This window comes from Chrysoperla carnea, chromosome 3, assembly GCF_905475395.1.
Source record: "Chrysoperla carnea chromosome 3, inChrCarn1.1, whole genome shotgun sequence".
Classification (NCBI taxonomy): Eukaryota; Metazoa; Arthropoda; class Insecta; order Neuroptera; family Chrysopidae; genus Chrysoperla; species Chrysoperla carnea.
The window spans coordinates 19,655,366-19,680,419 of record NC_058339.1 but is presented as its reverse complement, the minus strand read 5'-3'; the positions used below and the strand labels follow the sequence as shown (position 1 = coordinate 19,680,419).

At 28.7% G+C, this 25,054-nt stretch overlaps 4 protein-coding genes across 6 annotated transcripts; 2 read left to right on the top strand and 2 right to left on the bottom strand.

Moving 5' to 3' along the window:
* Positions 1-1,386: 1,386 nt before the first annotated feature.
* On the bottom strand, positions 1,387-3,735 carry LOC123295108 (probable cytosolic iron-sulfur protein assembly protein Ciao1). Its single transcript, XM_044876331.1, has 2 exons — positions 3,089-3,735; positions 1,387-1,993 (listed from the first exon to the last, which is right to left on the bottom strand). Exons 1-2 carry the CDS (start codon positions 3,548-3,550, stop codon positions 1,439-1,441), a joined length of 1,017 nt encoding a protein of 338 aa, XP_044732266.1. The 5' UTR covers positions 3,551-3,735; the 3' UTR covers positions 1,387-1,438.
* A 144-nt stretch (positions 3,736-3,879) lies between these two features.
* Positions 3,880-17,438, top strand: LOC123295107 (peroxisomal acyl-coenzyme A oxidase 3-like). Of its 3 annotated transcripts, none has more exons than XM_044876328.1 (10): positions 3,880-3,947; positions 12,748-12,930; positions 13,292-13,456; positions 13,527-13,682; positions 13,776-13,923; positions 14,128-14,299; positions 14,372-14,654; positions 15,636-16,107; positions 16,523-16,965; positions 17,217-17,438. In XM_044876328.1, exons 2-10 carry the CDS (start codon positions 12,787-12,789, stop codon positions 17,340-17,342), a joined length of 2,109 nt encoding a protein of 702 aa, XP_044732263.1. In that variant the 5' UTR covers positions 3,880-3,947; positions 12,748-12,786; the 3' UTR covers positions 17,343-17,438. The 3 variants fall into 3 exon arrangements, with proteins under 3 accessions (XP_044732263.1, XP_044732265.1, XP_044732264.1); XM_044876330.1 differs by lacking the exon at positions 3,880-3,947 and adding an exon at positions 11,681-11,811; XM_044876329.1 differs by lacking the exon at positions 3,880-3,947 and adding an exon at positions 11,681-11,848.
* Positions 17,439-17,783: 345 nt separating this feature from the next.
* On the bottom strand, positions 17,784-21,553 carry LOC123295910. The gene is made up of 6 exons (XM_044877372.1): positions 21,532-21,553; positions 20,451-20,666; positions 20,183-20,382; positions 18,793-18,936; positions 18,455-18,623; positions 17,784-17,974 (listed from the first exon to the last, which is right to left on the bottom strand). The coding sequence occupies exons 1-6, from the start codon at positions 21,551-21,553 to the stop codon at positions 17,805-17,807; spliced, it is 921 nt and encodes a 306-aa protein (XP_044733307.1). The 3' UTR covers positions 17,784-17,804.
* Positions 21,554-22,658: 1,105 nt separating this feature from the next.
* Positions 22,659-24,342, top strand: LOC123295909. The gene is made up of 2 exons (XM_044877371.1): positions 22,659-23,346; positions 23,717-24,342. Exons 1-2 carry the CDS (start codon positions 22,659-22,661, stop codon positions 24,271-24,273), a joined length of 1,245 nt encoding a protein of 414 aa, XP_044733306.1. The 3' UTR covers positions 24,274-24,342.
* The last annotated feature ends 712 nt before the right edge of the window (positions 24,343-25,054 follow it).

Below are 25,054 nucleotides of genomic sequence, written 5' to 3'. Positions count from 1 at the left end.
TTACGAGGAAAAGATCCTATCTAAAATTTGCAGAGTAGGTAACTATTCCTCCTTATTTCGAATAGGATTTTCATAGGTACATTTGGAACATCTTTATGATCAAAATAAGTGATTTGATTATCACTCTTTTTGTCGACTGAGCTTATAAAATAATTTTTGCCCTTAAACTCCCGATACACTCATTTTTTTGAAATGGTTGAATAAACACTAAAGTCTACATGGATTCTTAAATAAATGGACAGAAAATTTTTAATTCTGAAAATTTTGTATCGTAAGAAAACAAGGAAATTATCGGAAAATTAATTCACAAAAAGAAATGTTATTAAAAATCAAACAAGAATTGGTATGTTAAGATCCTAGAAACGATCTCAATTTTTTTTTTATATTTAATAATTAAGATATATTAACTAAATAAAAATTATACGTTAATAAAAAGGATTAGTGCCATCATAATCCGAGACTCTCTATTTTATATATAAACAAAATGGCGCTAAAATAAAATACTATAAGAAATAGCAAAAATTTAAAAAATTGGACAATTTGAAAATAGGGGAGTCAAAAATGTTGTATACATTTCGTAACCACTAAATAAACCTCAATAGTACCTAAAAAAAATAATATAAATGTAAAAACCGGTGATACTTATTTTAGTATAGTTAATTTACTTATCAATATTTTGACCACTATACATACACACAATGCCACTAGAGGCTTTTCAATTATTATTATTTGATAGTTTTACGCCATGATAATATTTTTAAAAAAATTATAATAATTACTGTATTATCATTATGTAAAATTAAAATTTATTTACATAAATGTATTTTTTTTTTTCATTATTTTCCAATAAACTTACCTTTTTCTAAAACAGAATTAATTAGTATCAATTCAAGAAGAAATGCTGATTCAACTTGACCATAAAAGTTTGAGTATTTTCCAGAAAAACAGGTAATTTGTAGTTTAGATGGTAACATTTTACATTGTAATATTCTCATATTCTAATACAAATACATTCAAAAAGGTAAAACGAACCCAAACCAGTGTTTGCCTAATTGTATGTGTTTTGACACATCTTACCGCTATACTTCTTTGCTCTTTAATCTACTCCTTAAATCCCTCGTCTATTTCAATTTAAAGACCTCCTCCTCAGACCTCATGTTCATGCCACTAACAGGAGATCTGAGACATTATTTACTTACTTCCGTAGTGTGGATACTATTTTTTTTACCGACGGAGGCGGAAAGTGTATAGTTTTGCACAGTGGGCAGAAAGCTAACACTTTCCACTTTCTGCACGGAAGTCAGATTAGTTTTTTTCACCATTCAATATTATAAAAAATTAAAATTATTTTAATTTTAAAAATTCATATACAAAATTTATATTTACACATAATTCTTGAAAAAAAAGCTAAAACAAGATAACTATCAATCGCCAACTATCATTCCAATTTGTTCATTTGCCACAATTTAACTTCGCCATCATCACTACAAGACGCAAGTAAACCTGCTATTGTAGGATTCCATGCTACTGAATTTACATCTTGACTGTGTGCACGTTCAACGCTAGTAATCAGCGTAAATGTTGGTTCGTTTGGATTGGATTGAGGTGATTCTTTAAATATTCGAATAACATCATCACCACAGGCTGTTGCAATCAAATCAGTCAAAGGACACCATGTAATATCATAAATAGTTCTACTATGATAACCAGAAAGTGTACAAACACATTTCCAAACGGGATCATTGTCGGGTGTTTCAATTCCTTCTTTGTTGTTAGGTAAATATTGCTGCCAAATTTTAACGGTTTTATCATCACTACAAGTAGCTAAACGAGTTCCACTTTTATCAAAAGCTAAACTCCATACTGTGGATTCATGTGATGCTAAAGTGCTTACACAATACCAGTCGTTATCTTGTGGATCTTCTTTAAACATTTTTACTGTATTATCATAGCTTGCAGATACTAATATGTCTAAATGTGGATGCCAAATTACCTAATAAAATTACAATAATTCATTATTAACGTAATTACATTATATGAGCCAAACAAATTTTGTAAATAATTCTCGGAAAGCTGGAAAGCTCTCTTTTTTTACCCGGCTGCGCGGCACAAAAGAGTGGTAATGTGTTTATCAGTTTATATATGTATGTATGTTCCTTTCTTTCGGGGTGGATCGATCTTGATGAGCTTTGAGCCATTAAAGCCATTGAAAACATTCAAGTCTACGAATTTTTAGGTTAACGGGATACCCTACAGTACAAGCAGTAAATTGATGAAAACTTTAAATATAGTGTGTCCTCGGATAGAGGTAACTATACTTGTAAATTTCCTTATTTGCATTTTAAGAAAAAAAGTCATTCTTTATAAAAAGTTTTGCTTATTCTGGAATTTATATACGCATATTTAAAACTTCTTAATAATGTACAGGGTAGCCAAAAATTTGGAATCACTATTTTTATTTTTGCCAAACTACCCTTCTTTTTTTATAAATTGACAAAATGTTACTAAGAAAATGTTACTCAAGAAGATCTTTCCAACTTTGACAATTCCATTCTTATTGAATGTTTATCCGAGAAAATAAATTTTCTTTTTAATTTTCTAGCCTAGTTCACATAAAAATACACTGTCGGATAGTACATGTTAATTGATTTATTATTATTTTCTTTCTTACTTTTTTTTATAATTAGAGCTTTTGTTCAAATAAAAGATGATGCTATAATTAAAGTACACGGATCTTCTTGATATTTTTTATAGTCATAATTTTTAATTGCGAGTAACTTTGCTTAGTAACATTTCGCCAACTTATAAAAAAGAAGGGTAGTTTACCAAAAATAAAAATAGTGATTCCAAATTTTTGGCTACCCAAAAATTTAAATTTTAAATATTCCTACATACTTTTCAGAATAAGCAAAACTTCTTATAAAGAATGACTTTTTTTCTTAAAATGCAAAATAAGAAAATTTACAAGTATAGTTACCTCTATCCGAGGACACACTATAAATCTTTTTATATACACGCTTTCCCCAGATCTCGGAGAATTAATTATCATAGCCGTTTTTGGCATATATTTCCTCAGATAATATTTTACCTTTTTAACGTCTTGTGTATGAGCATTTAATACACTAGCGCATTCAAATTCTTCCCCATACATAACTTCCCAAACCCATACAGATTTATCTCTACTACATGTTGCTAACAAATTACCAGATTTCGACCATGCAACACTTTTCACTTCATTATCATGCCCTTCAAGTGTAACATTACATTCAAATTGTCCAGATTTTTTATCCCAAATCGATGTAGTTGCATCAAAACTTGCAGATGCTAATAAATTTCCACAAGGAGACCAAGACACTTCACGAATGGTACGTTGATGACCTTCTGTTAATATTGTTTTGTTCACCCATTTGGAGTTACCTTCTTGTCCCCATATTCTGATTGTGACATCTTCACCACATGACGCTAAAAGTGTACCTTTAGGATGCCAACTCACATTCCAAACACGTCCAATATGCCCAGTTAACGTATGAAGTAATTCTAGTTTACTCATTATGTGCAACAAAGTGAGGTTATGTGAATTTAATTTAAAGTATATACTTTAAAAAATCAATTAATCTTTTCTAGTAATTTTTATTTAAATATTTATTATTAATCGCATACTAAAAAGTTTTACGTATTTTCGATTTTAATTTTACATTTAAGTTAAAATTCAATATTTTTCATATTGAAAATCTGTTGAACTTAAATAAAATGTTAAAACCGGTCATGTGGTTTCATTTGTCACTGTGACGTTATCACGAATACAATAAATTGTACAAAAAAATATGAGTTTAGTTGTTTTATTATAAAAATATTAAAATAAATTTTATCTCTTAAGTTAATCTTTTTAATTGTTAAATAATTTATGTTAAGTTTCAATTGTTTAAATAATCAACATAGAAAGAAAGGTAAAAAAACAAATCATTTTACTTGTTAACTAAACATTTTTCTAACATTTTTATTCAACATGTGCTTCAATTTAATTAATTTTAAAGATTTTCATTTTTTTTTTTTTACTCAGTTTAATTATAAAAGAAAACCCGCCTTATTTATATTTCAATTTTCAAATGGAATGGGTGTAGAAGTTAATAAACTGAAAACATCTATTTATTTCTATTTTAACTAATCAATAATATTTTATAATAGAATATTAAATATGTATCTATATGGACAATCATTTTTAACAGTATTATGTGGTTTCGTTCCATTAATTTATCATCATAATATTCAACTTACATAATACTAACAATAAATTAATGATACGGTTTTATTAGATGTAATTTTTAATACAGTATATTTCATTTCGGCCATTAAATGAATTATATTAAAGAAAAATATAAGTTTTTTTCCAATTTTATGCATTAAAAAAATGAATATTTGCATAAAATAAGACAACAATAATTTTTTTTAACCATATGTCATTGTTGATTTCGTGCAAGACGTATTGTAAATAAAACCGAATCTTTGGAAAAGGGGTTGATTAAGTCAAAATAATCCGCCTTTAACATCGCGTTTATTAATTATTTTTTTTAATTTTAAGAAATTCTCGATTAAGTTAGATTACGATTGTAGATTAGCATTTTCTCATCTGATCAAGTTTAATATTTAGCTTCCCTTATATTTTCGGAGATATTATTTATTTTCAAAGTTCAAATAAATTAAAAATTTATCCCATATCGGGTTGTTTTAGAACTTTGAACATAAATATTTTATGAGCAAAACATGCCCAAATTAAAGTATCTCAAACGATCAGATTGCATATAAATTACATTGTATTACAAAATTGATGACTTATTTCTATCATTTTCGTTTCAATTTTTGAAGTCGCATTTCCACCGATTTAATTCGAGATTTTGCAATAAATTTAAAGTGTTCTTCTTTCTCTTGTTCTCTTCTTGAATGATCCTGAAAATCTACATAAAAATCAAGATCAGAAGTTTATATCCCTCTCCAAACTCAATAAATTTTGTCCGAACCATTGTAAATACGCCAAAAGTTATTAGAAATGATTTTATAGAAAATTTTGATATCTACATTTTTTATTTAAAACTTTTTTCCATATCTTTGTATGTTGCCGAGATATTTTCAAAAAAGTGATTTTGGGGGTAGTTTTTAGTTTTTTTACCCAATAAATAGAATTCAATATTTTTTAACTATGTATACTTTAAATTTTTCTCAAAAACGAACTTATATTCAAAAATGCAGGCTTCCGTTTTGATGGTAGTTTAAATTTCATTTTATTGGACTATAATTTTTCGATTTTTTTTTTTAATGTGACAATTATGTTTGTTGGAAACGGCGGGAAATATGCTTTAATTTAATATTCAAAATTGTTAGTATCACGTGGGTGTTATAATAATTACATATATTTTTATATATTGTGTTCTAATGGAATATTAATCGTAAATAATTTTGTTCATTTGAGATTACTGTGTTTCGTATTTCAATGCCAACCAATATTTATAATTTTTATTGCAAACACTTTCAAAAAAGAAAAAATTATCATATAAATACTTAAATCATATTATGTAAATATTTTACATAATTTATTAAACTTACTGATAATTTATTATTAAATTCTAAAAGTGTTCTGATTATTAGACATTTCCAATTATCAAAACTTTTATAGAGTTAAAAAAATATCATTTTAGAAAAATAATTTATTAATTTTAAAGAAAGTTGTGAGACTAAAAAAACTGTATTAAGAGATTGAACTTAAAGTCGATTTTGTATATATAGAAGTATACATTTTCCCAAGTACAATTTTGCGTTTGTGGTTAATCGTAGTACGTTAAGCACCCCTGTTTAGAGAAACTCAATCGTCAAGGATTAGTTGCTAGTTAACATTTAACAACTTTGATTTTTGAAAGTGGCAAGATCGTAAAATTTAAATCAATCAATAGTTTCTTCTAGCCGACGCAATGTTTGTATTTAATAAAGATAAATATAAATGTTTCCACTTAAACAACGCCCCCATTTTTTTTAAACATTATAAAAAGTGAGATAATATCTACATAATAGTTGCGTAATACTGGGAATATAATCTATATTTATTATTGATACTATGCCAAGTTTTTTTCCTTTTTAAAAATAGTATTTCATATAAAATGTCGAATAAATTTTATCGGTTATAAATAAAAAGCAATGATAAAATTTGTGAAAATAACGTTGCGGTTATTATAGGAAATGAAATTCGCTCCATTTTTATATCTCTAAGAATATACTCTTATTTTCGATTAATGGATGATGAATTTAGAACTACTAGTCGTCACAAGTTCAAAATTCGTCTATTTAAGTAAGAAGATTATTAGATTTAAAATTTTGAGTATTTTAGAATCCTAGTGCCGCGCAATGCAAACATATACACACTTTTTATTACTTGCAGATAATACTCTTACATATGGCATAATTAAATATGGTAATAACCTTGAAACATTAATGATTATATATAAACTTCTATTCACGGAAGTGCCTACGAAAATTAATATCTTATATATTTAAACGAGCAATTTTTGATATATAATCTCGGAAACGGCTCCAACGATTTGCATGAAAATTGGTATACAGGGGTTTTTTGGGGCGAAAAATCGATCTAACCAGGTTTGGTTTTTAGAAAATGTCATTTTATCCGTGTTTTCAGGAAAAACTGACACTTTGACTGCTAAATATGACTCTTCCTGACATCTATTGGCGACGAAATAAAGTACACTCACTGTCAGAAAAAGTGCCACAGTTAAAACATTCTAAGCGTACGCATCATATGTTATGTTATAATAGTAACACTTAGAATGTTTTAAAACGAGCATTTTTTGTGACATTGAGCATACATTGCCGGGATATTCAAATTGGTACTTGTGTAGAGACATTTTAAATGGTTCTTATATTAGTGATAAAATTTGTGCCTTTTTAACTAAAAAAATACATAGTAAAGCTCGGTCATCCAGGTACAAAAAAAAAATCAAATAAATCAAACTGGTGTAGATAGTGCCTTCTGTGGGCTTTGACAGTTTTCCTCGAATAACTACTCTAATCCAATTCAATCTTAGGGTTTCACCTTGTAATCTAACGGAATAAGTTGAATTTTCTCACAAACCTTTACTTCGATAGTCCAAATGTCTTGAACCGTTTTTGAAATAGAAGGCGCAGAAGATGGAGCGTTCACCTTAACGTACTTCAGTGCTGGATCAATATTTATAAGATATTAAATAAATATTAAGCAGTATTTAATGAAAATCAAGTAAATAAACCGTAGAATAGACAGGCTGAATTATGCATCCTAATCTATTCTGCGGTTTTTTGACTTAATTATTGTTTAAACACTACTTAAATAATTATTTTATATCTTATATTTATAAATATTGACCCTGCACTAAGTTACGGATTACTGAGCGCTCCTTCTTCTACGGCCTCTAAAACTTTCAATTTTATCCTCTAAAACTTTCATAATAAGTATACCATTGCAGGCAAAGAAAACGAAATATTCTCAAAAAACTGATTTTCGCGACCTTTGACATTGAATATCTAAGGACGCGCACACGTGACCATATGTGACAACATTTTTTACTGTCAAAATAAACAATTATACAAAATTATTAATTATGATACCATTATGATAGATAGCTCCCGCCGGGATCGTCGAATTTACAGGTGCGCATGTCTCTTGTTCTTATGCTCTATTATTAATGGTTTCTGAAATAATTTCCGAAACTTCCACTTAAGGGTATGTGTATACATTGATGCATTTCTCCAGATTACTTTTGAAGACAAATAGTTCTTTGGACGCTTCAGGAGACCTGTGTCTTCTCATATGGTTGGATTCTATTTTTATTCAGGTAATACTTTCTAAGTCCAATTTACACAAAAATTAATGAAGGTGAGTAGGAGATAGAAAGCCAATATTAAAAATAAACCGCTGGCGGTTAATATTAGAATCAATAAATTCACGTTAAGTGAATATTATCGGCTAACTAGAAATTGTATTGTCAATATTTGTAATTCATATTATAGATTTCCATTTCCGCATTATCCTTTGATTAACATTGTGTTGGAGATAGTTGTTACGTGAATAAATTTTTAATTCATTGTTTTAAGAAATTTATAGTTAATGAATGCAAATAAATATTTATAAAATTATAGCCCGGGAACCAGAGAATGATTCCAGCCAATAATTTTACTTCGGGTGATATTATTTAGTATACTTCGCGATTATATTGTTAGAAAACCTCGTGAACTTAAGCTTACACTATTAGTAGCGATAACGTAAAATATTAAAATTAAGTGAAATCAATTGAAAATAGTAAAAAGGATAGGCAATATTTTTACATAAATGATCGGAACTTTGAGTAGAAATCCATTACATTTAGCATTAAAAAAATAGTTTATTGCTTATTTCACACTTCGGTTAAAAATTAATATATTAAGTGTGGTAAAATCATTTCCATTTATTTAATTATATAACGCGCTACAAACTGCGGAACAAAACCAGTGGCACAACTACAATATTATGACGAAAGGGCAGACACATATAGAAATATAGCAATTTTGTGCATACCGTGAGACCGGAAGTAGGAATGGTCAAGTAATATTAAAGATCTATAAAAAAGAAAACTAATTTTGCGATATATAATCCTTGAAAATTTTCTCTTAATTTACTCAGAACTTTTCAGCACCCTGCGATACGAACATGAGAAAATGAAGCAAACAAATCTGTCACTAACTTATCTATTTAAGGATATCTATTAAGTGGCAACATGATAACTGCCATTGACTTATAGGCCATTCAGGAAAAAATCCTTAATCTTATTATCAAACTATTGTATTTCTGTTTTGCTTCCTATTTTTTTATATCCTTATTATTTTTAAATTAGACATTGAAGCTGTGAACATTAAACCTAGACCCACAAAATTTTCATTGGCGTACGTAATTATCATTAAATTAAAGAATGACTACTTTTAAAAATGCACATTCAAATCAATTTAATCTACTTTTTATAGAAACTAGAATTATTATTAAGGTCGAATTATGTATTATTTACATTAAAATGCAGCAAAAATTTTATAAGAAATTTTCAATTTCATCAAGATCAAGAAAATATGACATCTAATAAGTGAAAATAACAATTTATTTATTTTAAAACCCCAGTTTTCTACGTAAAACAAAAAGTTAGTAAAGAATCATGTAAAAGGCGCTCAATAATTTATATAAAGTCAAAAAATAAAAAAAATTCTATTTTTTTGATAACACAGGCAAATTTGATCCGATCTGATTGGAATTCTTTTTGAAACATACTTAATTTGGGCCATTCTTTTCAGCTGTGATGCCAGTTTTTCGCTAGCTATCACTTATGAGCTTAATTCTGGGACCGTGACTCCACCTTCTTGAATCCTATTAGAGCTAGAATAATTTTGATCACAAATTTGAAAAGTATGACCCAAATTTAGTAGGATTACATACTTGGTTTATCAAAATTGGATAAAATTTGGATTTGATAGAGCAAAATTAAATTTTTTGGATTCTGATGACGTCATGAAGTTAAAAAATTCGAATTTTTGATAATACAGGCAAATTTGATCCGATCTTATTGGAATTTTTTTTAAAACCCACTAATTTTGGGTCATTCTTTTCAGCTGTGATGCCAGTTTTTCGCTAGCTATCACTTATGAGCTTAATTCCGGGACCGTGACTCCACCTTCTTGAATCCTATTAAAGGTAGAATAATTTTGATCACAAATTTGAAAAGTATGACCCAAAGTTAGTAGGATTACATACTTGGTTTATCAAAATTGGATAAAATTTGGATTTGATAGAGCAAAATTAAATTTTTTGGATTCTGATGACGTCATGAAGTTAAAAAATTCGAATTTTTGATAATACAGGCAAATTTGATCTGATTTGATTGGAATTTTTTTTGAAACCCACTAATTTTGAGACATTCTTTTCAGCTGCGATGCCAGTTTTTCGCTAGCTATCACTTATGAGCTTAATTCCGGGCCGGGCCTTCACTTTCTTGAATCCTATTAAAGCTAGAATAATTTTGATTTCGAAAAAATTCGAATTTTTGATAATACAGGCAAATTTGATCCGATCTTATTGGTTTTGTTGGAGTTATTTTGAATGAACTAAAAGAAATGCAGTTTTTTTTTAAACAAAATCAATGAAAGAAAAGATTTGTTGTTCATTAAAAATATTGTGGATCAAGCAAAATATTAAATGAAGATCATTTTAAAATCTTTTGTGCAATCATTAGCATCATTTTATTATAATACATGATAATAATGCACGTTATGTAAAACGCACGTGAACTTTTCATAATAAATTATTATCTTCCTGCTAGGAAGTCATTGTTTCTCCTCGAAAAATAAATTCGAATTTGGCATTCTATCTCTACGGTTTGTGTCAAGTTTACGCCGCGCGGTAAATCCTGAACAAATGAATCGTAAGATTACTTTTAACCTGAAATTTCAATATTTTTTAAAAACGTGCCCAAAAAATTACTTAAATGATTTTCTGGAAAATTTTCATGAGTTGTTGTAATTATATGGTTATCAATAAATTTTTGTCATAATCATTTTTTACGTAACACCCATTTTTACCGAGATAATATGGAATTCGAGAAGAGAAACTCGTCAACATCTTCTACCTATACCATTAATATTTACTCGTACTTTGGTCTAACGGAAATTTGAGCTACTTTATTCGACGATTTTACTGTTTTATTTCGTTTCGAAATGACTAAAATAATTTGATAAATATATCAGGAACTCTGGTATTGATCTGGCCCTTAAAAGTCATATCGACCACGGCATGTTCTTTATTCTGCCATTTATGATTGATAACAATGAATCAAGAAAAGGAATGTGTCATATTAACTAAATTCATTTAAATTATTCAAAAACAAAATTATACAATAAAATATATTCAACCTTCTATTAATTTTAATTTTATTGTCAGTCGTTTCTTAAGATTATTATAGTTTAATTGGCTTATTATTTATGAAAGAACAATAACATTTTTATTGAACTAGGTTCAAATCGATTATGGTTTAATATACGGAAATTTCATTATAAAAATAATTATTATACCCTGTATATGTATATGAAATATATATCAAGGTATACGAATTTTAGTTCCAAATTTGTAACGCTTAGAAATATTGATGATGGTGTTCATAAAATCACCTACTTAGTCCATTTCCGGTTGTTCGTCCGTCTCGGTAAAGCTGAAATTTGTATAGAATGCTTAGGACGTAAAAACTAAAAAGTAGAGTTGGGTTCGTAAATGAGCACCATGGATCTCTTGTAAGCTTTTTTGCCGACGTCATCACAAAAAAACTTTCATCTCCTATTTTTACTCACTTTAAGGTAGAATTTTCACAAACTTTGAATGTCGTATTTATTTATATCTAATCAAACGCTTAAAACATAAGTTTCATGCTTCCAAATTTAAAAATGACGTAATTTTCGAACAAAATTATACAAATAAATATATCAATAATGGGGTTTTCCAATGAAAAATTAAAATAATTTAAACTTAACACGATCTGGGTATAAAAACAATAGCCATAAAAATGTTTTGTCATTTCGAAAAAGTAAAAATTTCATCCGACTCAATTAAGCGAAATTACATCAGCAACTTGCGCTGCAAAATAGAGTGACCGGTATTCGCTTAGTAGTGCATACATAACCAAAATAAGTGCAATGTCGGAGAAATATTTAAATCTTCTTTGCTAAAATTTGGAAACACTGTTTGCTTGGTTGGTGCTGGTGGTACAAGTAGGTACCATCAGTTTTTTACATTCATAACAACAAGGTATTTTAGCCGTGATTCATAAAACATATTTGTAATCGCAACGCAATGTGTTTGAGTAGGTCCATTAAAAAATATTTTTGAATTGCTTTCAAATGAACATTTTAAAGTGGTTTTTGTGACTGAACTATAAAGGCGTAACTCGAAGGGCTTTTACAAAACTTTGTAATCAAAAATTGTAGAGCCAAAAAGTCAATTCTTGCTCTTTACTAATAAGAGATAGAAACTTGTTCTTCATAGCCAAATCAGCAACGTTTGTTCGAAAAAATTTTAGTTCGAATGATACTTTTAACAGAAATCAGAAGCAACATTTATCATATTCGGATTAGAGAAGTAATTGTTAGTACGAGTTTTTGATTATTAAAAGATCAGCTTCTAAGACCATACGGGATAAATTTCATGTTAAAAAAGGGAAGTCAAATTTGTATTAACGTTTTCGAATATTTGCAGACCTATAGCTAGACCTAAGTATTAGTACAAAGTAACAAAAAGGACGAGCAGGATAAATAAAAATTTTTCTCCTAAAATTTAAGGAGTCTAAAGTAGCAGTCATTTTTGGTGATTTTTGGGGGAATTTTCTGTGGATTTTTTATATTTTGAAACTTAGAAAGAATTATATGTGAATGCACTTTTCTAATCTCCTTAAAATTAGATTACATTTATGAAATAATATATTTAAAAATGGAAATGTATGTATTGCGGAAACATATTTTTTTATTTAATACCACATTTTTTTTAAATAAATATGCCTATTTATACACTTTATAGATAAAATATTTTAACCTTGGTATTTCATATTATTTGATGTGTTTGCTATGGATTTTTTGTAATTGAATAGGTGTATATAGGTATTGTAAGAATTAAATTTTTTTAATCAAATTATTTTATTTATTTATTTGCAGATATAAAAACTAATAGTAAAGCATACGCAACAGAACACAATGAGTGATGAAATTAGTAATGATGATACAAGTTTTATACCAGATTTACCAAATGGACCATTGGATTATTACAGGCAGAAGGCATCATTTGATTGGAAAAAAATGGTCTTAGTCACTGAAAAGCCAAATTTATTACGTTTAAAGGTAAAATTTTTCTCAATACAATATTCACCTGAGTAAATTAAATAATGCATGCAAAATAGTTTAAACAATCCAATCAGAGACAGTATTGGTGGCATCTAATTTTCGCCACCAGGGAGTGCTAGTGTAAGCTTTTTTGAAGTCCACAATATGCTACCACGATTTAAAGTTGTCTCATAGATAATTGATGCGTGAACTATTTCCTTTTGTGACCCATTTATTTTAAATAAAAGCTCTTTGCGCCCATCTATCATGCGACGACCCAGTACGCTAATTTTAAGATATTTTGCATATAAGTTCGAGAATCATTGCTAAATATTTCAATACTATAAAATCGTAAGGTTGGTTTTGTTTTGTTTTGTAGTATAAAATATGGAATGATTTAGAAGACGATCCACTGTTTCAACATTCAACAGAATCACTTCCAATAGACGAAAATAAACGCCTGGTAGCGATTCAACATACTAAGTTTTGTACACATTATAAATATCATCCTGCTGACATTGATTCATATCGATTTGGAGAAAAGGTAAATATTGAATTTGGATTTACATTCGCTAAAATTTCTATAGTCAATAATTTTTAATTACATATTTTAGTATGAATTACTTATGGCTATAAATTCAGCATTATATTTAACTCATCCAGAACTATCGATAAAGATAGCACTGGGTCAAGTATTATTTGGAAACAGTATTTTAAGTTTGGGTACAGAACGACATCTGAAATTTTATAAAGCCGCTAACGAAAGAAAGGTATATTGAAAAATCTTTTTACAATAAACAGAGATAGGATATATATTTATAAAATACTACTTTAATTTGATGGATGATTTTTGATTTGTTTAGATTTTATCATGTTTAGCTTTAACGGAGGTCGCGCATGGAAGTAACACGAAACAAATGAGAACCACTGCCACTTATGATCCGTCCACGCAGGAATTTGTAATAAACACGCCGGATTTTGAAGCAGCAAAATGTTGGGTTGGAAGTATGGGTATGTGTAATATGTACAAACTTCTTCAATAATATGTTTTGAGAGTCAATATTTAGTGCTAATTCACAAATTATTGCACAAATTTTAAAAATCCAAACACTATATCCAGAATCCAATTGTGTCTCTCACTCTACCCCATGGCAGGTGTTTTTCCAAAATTCTTATTTGTTAGAAAACAATTTGGTGAAAAAAAACATTTTCTAGGTAAAACGGCGGTTGTAGCATTATTATTTGCTCAATTGTATACAAATGGTAAATGTCACGGTTTACATGCATTTATTGTTCCAATAAGAAATCCAAAAACACTCGAACCATTTGGTGGTATTATTGTTGGTGATGTTGGTGAAAAAATTGGAGTTAATGGAATTGATAATGGGTATGTTCCTTATTAAAATTTCAAATGAATCAAGTTTTATAAATATAATACTTTTATAACTAACTTATTTAGGTTCATTATGTTTAATAATTATCGCATACCACGTGAATATTTATTAAATAAAGCTTCTGATGTAACACCCGAAGGGGAATATGTTACAAGTTTCGCTGACCCTGCACGAATTTTAAGTGCTATGTTACAAAACCTAACAATTGGTCGAATGGCAATTGCAATTGATGCTGCAAATACTTTAGCAAAAGGTGTGGTAATAGCCATACGTTATGCAGCAGTTAGAAAACAATTTGGTCCTTACAAATCTAAGGAAGAATTTCCAATTTTGGAATATCAACTACATGTGCGTATTATTAAAACTTTAATTCTAGGATAGCCTTGGTATTTTTAACTAGAAATGCTTAAGCTATTAAATAAATTTCCAGGAATAGATATTAATAGTTTTTACACTTAATTTTGCATAATAATAATTTATACCTCAAGTTTTGATATGGCTTTCTTTTCTTTTTTATTGATATTTAAAAAATTTATTGATATGGCTTTCCAACACTGACTACGTTTACATTTTTGCACATAACTTTGTTTAACATAATATTATATGTTAGCCTACGGAAATATAAACACCCACTATATTAATATCTGTATACTCTTAAGTTTAACCTCAGGAAGACGCTTGACGCTGGCTTTGATTGTTGATTTTTTAATGGTGCTCCGACCGGTCGACAAAGTCGGTTTCGTAGTTGGCGAATATGCGGCAAAAAGCGCCGTCTATCCGGCTGTTTATCATTTGGCACTGCTAACACTTGACTGTTGGGGATTATTGTCCATTTTGGTCAAAAATAATCTCTATAAGACTAAGACTATGAATATCAATTCTTTTTGGCATAAGTAAATTGTAATTGTGCTCTTTCACTTTTATGAACAATAACAGTATTGCCTTTATTATTTTACACAAAAACACTGCTCAAATCAGACGGCGCTCTAAACGAAGCATCACGGAAATTACCGAATACCCCCCAAAACCGTGATCAATTCTGTCAGTCAGTCGAGCCAGTTCTGTCAGAATCAATTCTTAGAATAAAAAGCTAAACTATGTTTAGCTCAAATGAGCTTTTTGACATTATAGACATGCACAAAAACATCAAAAAGAACTCATATGAATAAATGTAATAGTTGAAATTAATTTTTGAACTAGGTACTATTGCCCACTTTACTACAATGTACTACAGTGACCTCTTGGACCATAAGCATGAATTTGAAATTATTGAGGCTGTCCTATATTATTTTAATCAAAACATGATGTTTATGATACACAATTTTTTAGCAATACCGACTGTTTCCATTATTAGCTACTGCTTACGTAATGAAAATTTTTACACATTTATTTTTCTATCTATATTTAAAAGAAGTTGAACGCTCAAATATTGGTAGTGAAAATGTATTAGAATCTGTATCAGAAATACACGCAATCTTATCAATATGTAAACCACTAGCAACATGGTCATCATATTATGGTTTAGGTGAATGTCGTGAAGCTTGCGGTGGACATGGATATTTAAAAGTAGCTTCATTAGGTGATATACGTGCAAATATTGAAGCGACAATTACGTATGAAGGTGATAATAATGTTTTATCACAACAAACATCAAATTGGTTATTGCGACAGTGGAAGAATGTATTAAATGGCTCAAATATTGATTCACCATTTAATACCATCGATTTTCTATGTAATGCTCAAAATATCTTGCAGACAAAATTTTATTTAAATAATGTGAATGAAGTATTATCACATGAATGTAAGTATGAACTTATAAATTTGTTTACTGGTATTATACAGGGTAGAGGTAAGAAGGACCATCTTAGTGTATCAAAGTGTCCATCGAAATGCAGCAAATAAGGATGGCGTTGCTGTAACAAAAGTGTATGTTTTAAAAGAACTGTTCAAAATAATAGAGATCTAAACAAATTATTAGTGAAGGACAGAGAAATTCATATCAAATCAATGACCCTTTTGCTACACAGACGCAGTTTTCAATTTCAATTTTAGAACTGTTATTTGATGTTTTCATCTGATCACTTTTTTACTCTAACCCTTATTTAAGATGGCCCTTCTCACCTCTACCCTCCATAACTAGTATACATTAAAAATTCTAAGTTGATTTACGAAGGCTAAAAAAATGATAATAATAAAATATGATTCTTTTATTTCAGTTATTGTAAACGCTTATCAGTGGTTGATTTGTTGGTTAATTAAGGATACACATGAACTGCTGGAAAAGAATGAAAAACAAAATCAATGTAAATTTACAGCACGAAATAATGCACAAGTATATAATGCGCGAGTTTTAGCAAAAGTATACGGTGAAAATTTAGCTTTAAAAATGTTCTGGGACCATATAAATCAACAGAAATTTGATAGAACATTACAACAACCATTAAAGCGACTTTATTTATTATATGGTTTAAATAATTTAGAAAAAAATATAGCTTACTTTTATAAAGCAAATGTAGCCAATGAGAATTTAGTACGAATTATACAAGATGCCATATTAGAATTGTGTGATAAAATTAAACCAGATGCTGTACCATTGGTTGATGCAATAGCATATCCAGATTATGTTATGAATTCTGTACTTGGTAGAGCTGATGGACAAGTAAGTAGGAATTTTCCAAATGGTTTATTAATTACAGTGTCTTAAAAAATAACGTGTAAACGTAGCAATCTAGTTAGAGCAAATCTAGCTAAAATGTATATGTATACACTCTGTGTCGCAAACGACGCACGGGCAATTTACCATGCATGTACTATAATGTAAAAGTTCAAATTTTGTTGATAGGTATATCATCAAATATTTCAACCAACCAACAAGGAATTGAAACTAATCAAACTTTCTTTCATATTTAGGTATATCAACATTTACAAACACACTATTTCCAGAATCCAGGTTCATTGGGGCGACCAAAATGGTGGAATGAGATAATTATTAAAGATGCACCAAATTTCAAAGACGTCATTTTATCAAAGATCTGATCTGTTTTTTTTGTTGTTTCTTTTTATATAAAACAAATTTATTTACAACAAATTGTGTACCTACCTTTTTATTATTATATTTTATTAAGTGTTAAACGCGGTATATTTAAAAAAAAAAACTATAAAAAAAATATGTTGATTTATTTTATAAAAAAAAAATATTTTGAGTATTAAAATAAAGTGTATTTTTAAAATATGATATTTTTATTTCGAAAATATTATTTGAATATTAGACTATGTCACTCATTATTTTGATACGATTTTTGTTAATATTTTTTAACATAAATTTTATGTTATTTTTTTGTGAGAAAAGAAGATCATTTTCAAATAGTATTTATTATCACTTTTTGATATTAAAAATAGGAAACATTTTAAACATCAGAATATAAATGACATAATCTTTAAATTTCAATTTTACATGAAATGACAAATTGTAAAAGTACATGCAAATTAAATAATATTTTAAAGCTTAATATTACTGATATTATTAAGTGATATAATCTGATTCATATGTCTCCTTAGAGGTGATGATATCTGATTCATTTGTCTACTTAGTCTATCTCTGTTTCTTCTGATAATTGGATGTAATTGCCCATGTGTTGCCATACGTGGAGAATATGGAAATCTGTCACCTAAAAAAATAAAATTAATGATCAACAAGCGTGAGCACAAATACTGGCATTTTTATCTTTAAGTATTACAATCGAAGAAATGAGAGGTACATATTGACTCAAGCTCATTTTATACTTTAGCGTAGATTAGACATAATTATACTCTTGACACATGAACCAGTAATTTAAGTCTTGGGGTTTTATAGCATGTTCCACGATCGAATTATCAAGAGAATAAACTTAAATAAACTTTGATCAGGCTATAGGGTGTGTACTAAATAAAAAAAATCTCCAACAATCTCCGCCTGTTAAAGAAATATCTAACATTTACAAATCGTTAATCAAACAAGAGAGAGAGTTCGGCAAGACCGAACGTATGATACAGTTTGATATTTTAAGTATTCGAAATCCCTCGTTTGATGCCACTAAAGTCCGAATACTCAATAAAATAAAATAAGTCAGTAAAGAGAATATTGCAACGAGTTCAAATTACAAACGTACCTGTATAAAATATAAATTGTGAATAAATAAAATTGACTTCAATACGCCTCTGTTGGTTGTTATCATAACTATTATTATTGTTATTGAAATGTTCACCAAACATTAATTCTGGACGGCCTCTTGTATTTATATAAGTATCACTTGCAACCACAACAGGATGTTGTTCATTCTAATTAACAAAAATAAATCTAAACTACTGACAAATAAAACGATTGTACGAATATTTTTGACTTTTTATTAAAACAAAACAAACAAAAAAATTTACAACGTAACAATTATTTCAATTTTTTTAAAGTCTTTTAATTTAGAATTTTGAAACATCAACTAAATATTCTTACAAAGCGAAGTATTTGCCCAGAAGGTTGTTGATCCATTTCGGAAATACTTTCATAAGAAGGTATAGTTTCTAAAATTGTTGGCGCTTCTCTAATAATTTCTTCAAAAATGCTTGCGATTCTCCGCCATAATACCATATTTTCATACTACATATATAATTTTAAATTTACTAGTTAATTGGTATCAGGATTAAATTAATTTTGGAGTAATAAGCGTTGTTCACTAAAAACTTTCAAATATTTTTATTGAAATAAACATTGCGGTCAATTGTGGATACAAATGTCAGACAAAAGGTTGTCGTGACGTTGACTTTAGGATTTGAGATAATCTCAGAGGACAAATTCGTATGTTGTATAATAACGCCTGCTATGTGACAGGTTGCATCTACATGAAAGCTTCCAATTGTTACAGGAATTCAAATCATATTGCGGTATCTTAAACCAGCTAATCTCTGGATTCCAATTATTATGTACCTTTGATTTCATGCGATTTTTTCCTATAAATTTTGTGCAAACTGCACCTAAAAACCATACGAGATTTAATGAATGAAATTCGCCATGTCATGAAGACATTGACAGGCAGGCACCTTGGCACATCCTACAAATTTACGTCAACGGAATTGTGGCGATAGTTTTTCCACATTTTAATCCATATAATTCCATTCAATTAACCACAATTCAAGAGTGCTGGTTGTTTAATTCAATAAAAATTTAATTAAGTTCCTAAGAATGTTTTTATTTTTTTCAAATTTTGTTTCTTATTGAGGTCTTTTATGTTCAGAAATGAAAATTTATTAAACAACTATTTGTGAGTCTATAGTTTTTAGTTACGATTTAATTTAATTTAATATTAAATAGTTTGTATGTTTAAAAAAATTTTCCTTTCGTTATTTACAGGATGCAAATTGTTTAGTAATTTAGTTTATCTGCACATGTTCGTAAGTATGTGCAACACACAGATTACTAAGAAACCATTTGTCAGTAACAACACATTATATCAGAAGTTTAGGAAAAAATGTACCCTATTCTTAAATTTTTCCAAAAAGAAAATGCCTGATGGAATTTAAAATGAATGTAATTGCATGAAAGCTCAAAATCTATTTTAATATTGGGGAATTTTTTAAAATAACCAGCAGATATCATTTTTTCATCTCTCAGTTCGTACAACAATTTTAAGAGATTAAAAAGATTAGCGTTCATCCATTAGAACTATCAAACTTATGGCCAGTAAAATAATAATCAGAAGACTAGCCTATATTATTTTCAACAAAGGTTAGTAAGAAAGGTTTCAAAAAAATATCCATAATTCGTCCAAGTTTCAAACTATTTAGTTTATGCCGCAGGATTGGCTGCGCTATCAGTCTAAGTAAAGTGAGTAATTCAAACTGCTTACCGTAAGTTGAAAAAATATGGGCAACATTTGTACTGGCATATAGGAACCCGTTAATTCATTAGTAGTACTATGTTTACAAACACAATGCAATAAATCTAATATTTGGGTTAATAAACTTAATTGGCGACCCTTCATATCTTGTCGTATTAATCCTAAAACGTCTCTGGCAACAATTTCGGAACCAACATCATTGTTATCACCTTAATATAATATAACACTTTCTTTAATATATCTGTTCTTAAAAAGAATTTATTTCTTTACAAGATACCTAAAACAAGGGCTTGAATATGTTCAGGTATCAATGGTGTTTTTAAATTCATTAAAAACATTCTAAGCGCACAAGCGCCCTCTAATACAACACCATCACCCTCGTCTTCCAAAATTTTTTCTAATCGAAAAGTATTACCATTTAAAATTATTTTATATATTTTGGTTATCCAAAGTCGTCGGCCACCAACTTGAAAAATCCCAGCATATTGAGCATCTAAAATTAATTTTATTATTATATAATTAACTATCATAATATTTTAAAATATTATAAAGGACTTTAGGTTGCAAACTAATATATAATTTTGATTTCACTGAAATGGTTCTAAATACATAATTAGGTCATGATTGGTGTGACGAAAATCACGTATTACTTGATTATCCGCTATTTTCCCAAAGAGCCATATATCTACGGATCCGTGCTGGCTTAAACCGGCATTGGAAATCAGTATTGTTCAATAAAAAGAAAATGAGCATGAATCCGGTCGATTTTTTTAATTATAGAATTCAAGTGATATTTGCTCCGTCAAATGTGCGCCCTATGACAAAAATTGGGGAAATGGATTTAGTATTTTTAATCCATTTTGCAGACTTACTAAAATAATTGTGTCAATTTTTTTTAGTTGTTAATTTGGATAGTTTTTAAAATTACATTTAAATTAATTTTATTAAAATTGTCACATGTTTACTTAATATAATTCGAGGGCCTCTTGACAGAAGAGCGTGCTCGCCAATTTGGCGATTTTGTGATATTTTGCCAGTGCATTCGTTTTTTAACTAGTATGGGAAGGTGAGGCCCAATGGAACAACTATATTATTCATATCTTATTTCAAGTGAAATTACGAACCGAATCACACTTGAACTAAGATATGAGGTCAAACCGACAAGTCATCTAAATGTCGTTATCATTTTCCTTTGATAAGTATATTTACTGGTGTTTAAGCAAGCATAATTTAAAAAGTACCAAAATTTTAATCGACTATCCTGAAAAGTTACGTTTAGGCCAAAACGCACTTCTGGCATGAGGCCCTCGAATTATGAATATGAATAATAAAAATTACCATATGTTCAATTATATTACATTCTTCAGTATCAAATTTCATTGATGTGTTTGTTTTATTGTAATAGATAACACAAATATTGCGAAAGTTATTTTATAATAAAAAATTAACTTTGCGCTGAATTGTAAAATGTCTATACGGAACGTTAATCTAGTAAAAAATATATTACGTAACAATGTAGCTTATATAAGCATTGATTTCCAATAAACAAAATTTTAATATTTTTCTTATAAAAACCGGGACTTCCTTGTACTTGGCCCTAAGCCCCGGAAAATCTAGATTAGCTACTGTACTTTATTTTTTTCATCACTTGAAAGTTTTTGATCTCTGTGCTCGTCGTTTTTCGGAAATAATCTCTCGCCAATAAATTTAAGGTATAGGAAAGCTATTCTAAGGTTTGGAAGCCCAGACTTCGATGTCATAGCAATCAAAAATTGATAAAAAAAACTTTATGACAACATATAATCCGTTTGTGTATTCGATTGTTTTTTTTTTTATAGTTTAAACAATATCCTACCAGGTTACCCACCGACAACCTGGACTTTACGTTCATGTTCAATGACGGATTTTACCGGGTCTAATAGGTATAAAATTTTTGTTGAAATAATTATAAAATTTTGATCATTTTCTATGTATGCAGAAAACCCAGTTGTCGCAAAAGTAAAAAAAGCTATTTGAGGCACCTAAGGACCTCCAAATCTAACGCGTATGTAGAAACCCATCATGGATTATAGATAAAAAATATTTCAAAAATGTACTTACTTCGTTTTAAGTATTTTATGAGTATTTGAACGCAATCTAATGACTTTTTTGATATAATTTGTTTTTGGTCATTATATCTGTAAAAAAACATAAAAAAAAATTATTAATATGTTTACTTGAATAAATAGGAAATATAAAAATTTACTAACAATTATGTTGCAATTTTAAAACTGTTTATTGTTTTAACAAAACAATTTTTGTTAAACATACTTTTTTTTCACGCAGATGTAAATTTATTTTCATAAATAAATCCGCATAACTTTTCTGTAGTAAATACATAATATTTTCATTAAAAATGTGTTAAACAACATTGTCAGCAAAATTTTGATAGGAGCCAAAGTTATTTAAACGTGAAATTTAATGTGAAAATAAGTTTTTTACAAAAATGTTTCGATTAGTAATTGTGGTGAATATTTTAATACAGTTTGGGTGCACGCATCCATTAAATTATGGAGCTCACACACCAGAATTTTATAATTCATTAAGTCCTCAACAACGGTATCAACGTTCGTTCCCAGGATTTTATAATAATGGAATGTTTCAACAACAACTGAATCCAATATTTCATTCTCATCCAATGGAAATGAATAATCGTCCAGTATATCGACGTAATATTTATGATAATAATGGATTCAGACCTCAATTTGAACAGCAATCACCAGTTGGAATGTATGGACCACCACCGACAATGCATCAATCGAAACCAATGGGACAGGATGAATCACATTTAATTGTATTACCGAGAGGAGCAGATGAAGAGTATGCATGGAATCCATTAAAAACAAAAATGATTGATGGTTTTGATGAAGAAGATCAGGATATGATGCAAGAAGAAGAAATGGGTGATGCTTTGTCATATATTGATTCTCAAACACCTACAAGATATACATCGGAAAGAATTTTAAAACCACCAAAACATTCTGCACCATCGCTACATATGGAAATGGCACAACCAACAACAAGAATGCCAATGCCACCTGCACCAATGGGATATAATGTACCACAATCGTATGGTAGCGTGCCAGGAATGCCACAACATCATATGATGATGCCACATTCAGAGAATTATCAAGGTAAATAATTTTTACATCAATGATATTATTTGCTAAGAAGTTAGATATTTTCATATGAATATTAATTCAATATTTTATTAAAAAATGATCCCACCCCCTGGATCGGAATACGGGTTAACTTTGATATCTTAAATAGGGAAATACTAACTTTTGTTACAGATTCCGGTACTCCGTATTTAAAAGATAGCTTTTCTTAAAATATTGAACACTTTTTCAAAATGAAGTATTTTTATCGAGCTTTTCGATTAATTCTATACTTTATGAAGACAAATACACCTGAACGAAGACTGAAGTCACTCCATAACTTGATATAATGTGTTTTTTCGTTTATTTCTTTATAACTTGTTTCAAATTTTTAATTATTTTTAAGGTAATTATCAAATGCAACAATTTGATCAAGAAAATATGTACCCACCACAAAATTATCATCATCAACATCAAAAACGCTACCAACCACATCATCAATATTATCAAAATCCAAGATATAATCAGCAATTCGAAAACCCACATCATTATTTCGAAACACCTAATGAGGATGAAATGATGTACCCATTACCAACACACAAGAAATACGCACGCACAAAAATTGAACCCGCACCACAAGAAGTAATTTTTGCTGAAGACGGTAATGATGACTTTTACGATGATGACGAAATAACTATAGAAGGAGATACTATTGCTTTACTGAGCGACAGCGATAGTCCTATTATAGTTGAAGATAGTTCTAATTCTATTGATAATATTTCATCGAATACTGTTGAACATGAAAGTGTGGAAATATCGGAGGATAATACTGAAAGTGCTGATGACGATATGAAAAATACTGAAAATAATACAACTAATGAACCAGAATATGATAATGTAGAGGAAGAAGATGACTTGGAAGAAGTTCAGGAGGAAGAAGATGTATCAAGTTCGGAAAATTAAAATTTTTTCATAATTGATATAATATATAAAAATTGTTTATAGAATTGAAAAAGCTTTAGAAAATTAAGTAAGTTCATGTATTTAATTTAATTCATCCATTATTTGTATTTATTAAGCTTAAATTATAATAAAATTTCAATAAAAATATTTTTTTTTAAGTGCACGATGAAACTTGTTATTTTGAATTGCTCACCTAAATAAAATTCAACACTTTGCAAAAATTTATTGCAAAATTTTATTTATTGGTTTGTTAATTTATTTTATATTGTGTAAATGAAAATTGCGATATTTCTTCTATTAATAATGAGCCTATTTATTTTTAAATTGTGAGTAAAATTAGTGAAAAATTCAATTCAGAACATTTGAGATTCGAATTTGGAACTTGTTTTTCTATACAAGAATGGAAGCTTTTTTGAACCACTCAAATCAAGAAAAACGCTAAAAAAATTTTATTTTGGAATTTGATGAAACCAGGTAGATGGGGTAATTTTGGTAAAAAAAGTATAAAAATCAGGTTAATTTATTGATTGGATGGAGATTTTCTGAGATATAGCAATACATATTTGGATAGATTTTAGCCCTTTGAAAAAATCGAGAAAAATGAAAAAAAAGAATTTGTTTTGGAATTTGATGAAAGTCGGTATACAGGGTAATTTTGATCCAAAAAGTATAAAAATCGGGTTTATTTAATGATTGGATGCAGATTTTCTGAGATATAGCAATATTCGGATCGATTTTAGTCCGTATCTCAAAAACTATTCGACCAGTCAACAAATGCACC

Excerpts from the sequence above, each read along its gene's own strand:
- LOC123295108 (XM_044876331.1), bottom strand. The coding sequence starts at position 3,550 with ATGAGTAAACTAGAATTACTTCATACGTTAACTGGGCATATTGGACGT. Across the intron at positions 1,994-3,088 it reads ATACACAAGACGTTAAAAAG|GTAATTTGGCATCCACATTT; the intron begins GTAAAATATTAT and ends TAATTTTATTAG.
- LOC123295107 (XM_044876328.1), top strand. The coding sequence starts at position 12,787 with ATGAGTGATGAAATTAGTAATGATGATACAAGTTTTATACCAGATTTA. Across the intron at positions 13,683-13,775 it reads AAGCCGCTAACGAAAGAAAG|ATTTTATCATGTTTAGCTTT; the intron begins GTATATTGAAAA and ends TGATTTGTTTAG. Across the intron at positions 14,300-14,371 it reads GTTAATGGAATTGATAATGG|GTTCATTATGTTTAATAATT; the intron begins GTATGTTCCTTA and ends TAACTTATTTAG.
- LOC123295910 (XM_044877372.1), bottom strand. The coding sequence starts at position 21,553 with ATGAAATTTGATACTGAAGAAT. Across the intron at positions 18,937-20,182 it reads CCATATTTTTTCAACTTACG|TATGAAAATATGGTATTATG; the intron begins GTAAGCAGTTTG and ends TTATATATGTAG. Across the intron at positions 17,975-18,454 it reads ACAATTTATATTTTATACAG|GTGACAGATTTCCATATTCT; the intron begins GTACGTTTGTAA and ends TTATTTTTTTAG.
- LOC123295909 (XM_044877371.1), top strand. The coding sequence starts at position 22,659 with ATGTTTCGATTAGTAATTGTGGTGAATATTTTAATACAGTTTGGGTGC. Across the intron at positions 23,347-23,716 it reads ACATTCAGAGAATTATCAAG|GTAATTATCAAATGCAACAA; the intron begins GTAAATAATTTT and ends ATTATTTTTAAG.